Below are 4,919 nucleotides of genomic sequence, written 5' to 3'. Positions count from 1 at the left end.
CTACTTTTTTTTATTGCCTAGCCTTTGTAATTTAGCTATAAAATTAGCTTATAAAAGTTATCTAGTGCTATAGTTATTTATTATTTTTTATAAAACTTTATATATAGCTATAACACATTTTTTTAAGAGTTTTATGTTTTATTTAAAAGCTTAGAGCATAAGCTGTATCTAATGTTCTTTTAGCGCGTCTAAGTAGTGTTGTAGAGAATGTATTAGTGTAAGAAGGGTAGTTTAGTAGGGTTTTAGCAAAAGTAAGCAACTTAGGTGTGTGAGCAACTTGCCTGTGAAGTACGTTATAGCTTTTTAAAAAGCTAGAATGCTTACTTAGTTTATATAAAAAATAAACTAAATATTAAACACACTTTTTAAAGGTTGTTTAAGGTTAGAACTATATATATATTTAATAGTGCTAAGAATATGTTAGTTAAGTTTAGATAAGTTTACCTAGCGTAACTTGTCTAACTTGTTTAACTTGTTCCTGTTCCTTAGCCTGCCTTTCTATTAGACAATGCATTCTTCTGTGGCTATAGGCAGCCGTGCTGCCTCCGCACCTTCCGGTTGGTCCATGAACGAGCCCTGCCCCAACCTAGCTAGATTGTGGAGTACTTCGGGTGGAGTTACGTCAGTCCAACCATAGACCGTAACACAAGGTAGAGTAGGTCGGCTCTATTTTAGCTAAACTAGGATAGGGAGTGAAGGAGGCAAAGGGTTTTTGCAAGAGAAATGCTTGCGCGGCGCTAAGGCGCTAGCTGTAACAGCGCAGGCAAGACAATGGGTCCAAATGCGGTAGGAATCCACTTAGAGGTATATGGGAGTGCATGGGGACTTAATGACCTGGAAATTCCATTAACACCTATAGGTCTGTCAGATTGAAGCACTGTTTCTAGGCTTCCTGAGATGAATGATGGGTTTGGATATGATGTATGGGATGATTAATTAATTGTATTAATCGTGTTGATTTATCGATCCTTTTTCTGCTCTACTCGTGTTGCTCGGCTTTTTGTTTTGCCAATCTATTATGTGCAAAAATCAGGAAATTTCTTAGCGTTCCTTAGATCTTTTTTTTCCTTACTAAAATTGCATAAGAGATTACAATCTTAATAGAATTCCTAATATATTAATAAATCCTTCTTAAATATTATTAGTAAGTTAAAGCCTTAAGTTTATATAAAGATACTGCTCTTAGCTTAATTTTTAGAGTAACAGGACAACAATAGGCCTAAAACAGAAGGCTAGAGCAGCCCTAGCTACCTAGACGCGTTAAATTAACCTTAGTAGCAACCCACTAGCCTATTCTACACGTGCGAGGGCACAGGGCCTGTTAAGCAAGCGCAAGGAGACTGCTAGTAGTACTAAACTAAAGTTAGCGTGTTGTAAGTTAACCTAATAGTAAGGGCAAAGTAAGAAAAGCTTACTATATTCTAGCGCCTACTAAAAGTAAGCCTACACCCTAGAAAGCAGTAAAAGCAACTAAATAATCTGCTTCTCCTGCTCTAGCTTAGCAAGAAGCTGTTTCTATAGTTCCTACCTATCACCCTAAGCCTAATACCTTATCTAATATACTTAGGGATAACCTCTTTTTGCTGCTAAAAAGCTCCCCTTTAACTTTTATCTTATCTTAGCCTACTCCTGCTCCTGTAGCTGCTAAGAAGTCTTCCCCCCCTAATTAAATAGTAGAGTTTAACGTCACTGTACAATATTTAGTGCGCGTGAATAGTAATAAGGCTAATAGTAGGCTAGTAGATAAGGTTGTTTCTTAGGCGTTTTTCTTACTCTTACAGGTAAAGAATTAGGTTAATGCTATAATTAAAGGCCCTTTTATATAAGAGCATGTAAAGGCTTAAGATTTTTATATTACCTTACACGCTATTTAATATAGGGCTAACAAGCAGGGGGCTAGCTAGCAGCTCTAAATAATAGAGGACTTTAGGCTTAGTAAAGAACAGAAGCTGTTCTCTAGCATTAAACACTATATAAGGCGCCTTAAAGGCGCAGATAGGGTAGATATTAAAGTAAAAGTAAAGCTTATATATAAGGTAATAACAAAGGCCTTTTTATGTAACTAGTTAGTAAATAAGCCTTTATCTAATTCTCCTATTACTCTAGGCTACAGAGAAAAGTTGCCCTAGCGCACACAGCAGCTGTTAAATAAGAATTATACCTGTTAAAAGATCTAGAATCTTACTACTAGTATTAATAGCTAGAGTTAGATCTCTTATATGTAAAAGTGCTAGGTATTAACCTGCAATAACTTTAAGCACCTTTACTACGTTTACTAGGCTACCTATAAGCACTTTACTATAAAAGACGCTAATTTAGAGTTATAGGCTTAGGCAATCTTTAAAGGCTAAGCATATGTAAATTAGCTACTAATAGAGCTTATATAATACTAGTAAACTTTAACAAGGAACTAGCTAAAGGTAAACCTACATAATAGGCAAAAAAAGAAGTGTTGTAGCTCCTTATTATTTTTAAGTAATAAGAATAAGCTTAGAAAGATAATAAAAGCAGCTAAAAAACATAGAATCTAAGAAAGACTATAGGCTATAAAAAAAGCAGCTAATAAATAGTAGAAAGCTTAGAAGATAAAAAAGTAAGCTTTTTAACAGCAGCAGCTTTAGCAGCAGTTTTAATTAACTAACTATAATATGTTAGGTCTAAGAAATCTGCTGTTTCTGTTTTTAAATGTACTTTATCTACTTCTTGCTTCTTTAACAGCTGCTCTCTGCCTAAAGACTTTTAAACAACTTATACCTATTCTAAGCTTAAGCCCTATTGCTAGCAGTAGGAAGGATAACTTATAGGTGTTAGTAAAGAAGTTTTTTAACTAGCTTATTAAACAACAACTAGTTAAAAATTGCAAGGACTATATACAGGCAAAGGATATAGTAATAGAGCAGAAGTAGACGTTAAAAGATCTTAAAAAGATGTTAATCTTTTAAAGCAAATTATATATAGTAGCAGTAGAAGCTTTATTTTATAACAGCGCAGGCAAAACAATGGGTCTAAATGCAGTGGGAGTCTACTTAGAGGCATATAGGAGTGCGTGGGGACTCTAAACCTAGGAATGCCATTAACACCTATAGGCCTTGTACGTAGGATATTAGAAAACTACTAAGCTAGCTACAGGGGCGAGGTGCAACTAAATACATGAGGGAATAGGGGTAACAGCAGGGGTCAGGGCCAGGTTAAGGTTAGGGCTAATACAGGGGCCTTCCAGGCTATCTAAGATGGAACAATTCATGAGGATCATTACATATTTAGGTTAAAGGATAGAATAGTACATTATTTTTATAATAAGCTTTATTAATTTAAACTTAAATATTAAACTGCTTAAGAACTATTAAATATCTGTAAAGTAACAGGGCAGAGATTAAGTGCTAAGGAGGGAATTTAATAGACTTAAGATTCTAACAAACGCAGGGTTTTTAGTAGCTAAATAAGGTTAATTAGAGTTTAATGTTTTATTATTTTACAACTTAATATCCTTATAGTCTCTGTTATCCTAGGAATCCTTATTGCAGCCCTGTTAAGCGCTAATTTTAGCTCTTACCTAATTAAGCTTCTCTAGCTCTATATATAACCCTCTAGCAGCGTATGTAAAGTGTTTCCTAGCAAAACAATTACACTTACTGCTCCTAATTACGTCCTTAAGGAACAAGCTAAAGCTTGTATACTGCTACTAATAGTATAAATAGTTCCTTTTAATCTATGCCTTTAATACTCTAAAGGTTAACTTAATAAGATTATAGTTAGGCAAGTATAGTAAAAGGAAACAAACAACATAGCTAGCAGCCTTAAGGATAGTTGTAACAGCTTTATTCTAATAGATTAAGACGTTATTAAGAACTATAACTATAGGCTAGGTCCTGTAGGTTGCTTAAAGCAAAGGGAGAAGGCGCTGCTTAATCTAATTAATAAACTCTTTATAATTAAAATATCCTTTCTTTACCCTTATACAAGGCAGGTATCTGTTTACTGTATAGGCCAGAAGGATGGCCTACATCTTCCCGCGCTTTATATCCTAAGTATATTAACTTTTATGGCCTACAGGCCTATAAGCCTTATGCTGCTAGCTAGTTTTCTTATTAAAGATAAACTTATTAAGAAACACTAAATTGTCCTACGTAAACTAATAGAGAGAGCAACAGTAGAGCTCTTAAAGCTCCTTATTACAAGCCTGCAAGAAAGGCTGTAAGGTACGCCTGCTCTATCCATGCTAGGCAAGGTAACAGAAGATTGTAGATCTATTAACCTTCACACCTCTTTCCATCCATAGCTAATAGGCTTGTTCGTCCTAGTATCTCCATCTGCTGCAGATCAACTCCTCAAACAGAGCTTTGCCATCTTCATCGCTAATTTTAGAAGGTCTCCTAAGCTTCATAGTAGGTGGCTTACAGACGCTGCTATAAGCCTTAAGATTGTTCTCTACATTGTAAACCACGTAAAGAGAATAACCCTCACAATCAGCAATTGCAGTTCTAGGCCATCCAAGCAGGAGAAACTGACAGATGTTTATACGAACGCGATCATCAAGCCCTTAGGTGCTTAGTTTGAGATATTGGGGTGATCAGGGCCGGCCAGGAAGGATGGAGACGCCATGAGCGCGATACATCGCAAACAAACGCGTTGTTACTCCTAAAAAAGTTAGTATAGGCGCTTCTCTATACAAACTAAAGGCTTCAACCTACCCAGGGCCGATCCAATCGTTATTTGTTGATATATCAGGAATTCTATCGAGATTCTGATCTCCCATACAATTTTGGTGGGGGAAAAAAAGATCCGAGGAACGCCAAGAAATTTCCCGATTTTTGCACACAATAGATCCGGGTCCCTCGCACACTTGCCCTATGCGCGACCAGCCTGCAACATGCTGCAATTTGCTGCAATTTGCTGCAATATGCTGCAATTTGCTGCAA

General features: G+C 36.1%; 2 protein-coding genes across 2 annotated transcripts; one reads left to right on the top strand and one right to left on the bottom strand.

The window, feature by feature from the left end:
- Nucleotides 1-508: 508 nt before the first annotated feature.
- On the top strand, nucleotides 509-901 carry BDR25DRAFT_350164 (uncharacterized protein; the record flags this gene model as incomplete). Its single annotated transcript, XM_033694654.1, has 4 exons — nucleotides 509-561; nucleotides 618-650; nucleotides 759-859; nucleotides 888-901. The coding sequence occupies 4 exons, from the start codon at nucleotides 509-511 to the stop codon at nucleotides 899-901; spliced, it is 201 nt and encodes a 66-aa protein (XP_033552736.1).
- Nucleotides 902-4,297: 3,396 nt separating this feature from the next.
- BDR25DRAFT_212728 (uncharacterized protein) lies at nucleotides 4,298-4,513 on the bottom strand (the record flags this gene model as incomplete). Its single annotated transcript, XM_033684728.1, has 1 exon — nucleotides 4,298-4,513. A coding segment is annotated over one exon (216 nt), but the record flags the coding sequence as incomplete, so codon positions are not given.
- Between the last annotated feature and the right edge of the window lie 406 nt (nucleotides 4,514-4,919).

The sequence above is a fragment of the Lindgomyces ingoldianus genome, assembly GCF_010093535.1.
Source record: "Lindgomyces ingoldianus strain ATCC 200398 unplaced genomic scaffold BDR25scaffold_4, whole genome shotgun sequence".
Classification (NCBI taxonomy): Eukaryota; Fungi; Ascomycota; class Dothideomycetes; order Pleosporales; family Lindgomycetaceae; genus Lindgomyces; species Lindgomyces ingoldianus.
The sequence above is the reverse complement of the archived record's forward strand: the minus strand, read 5'-3'. Positions and strand labels throughout refer to the sequence as shown.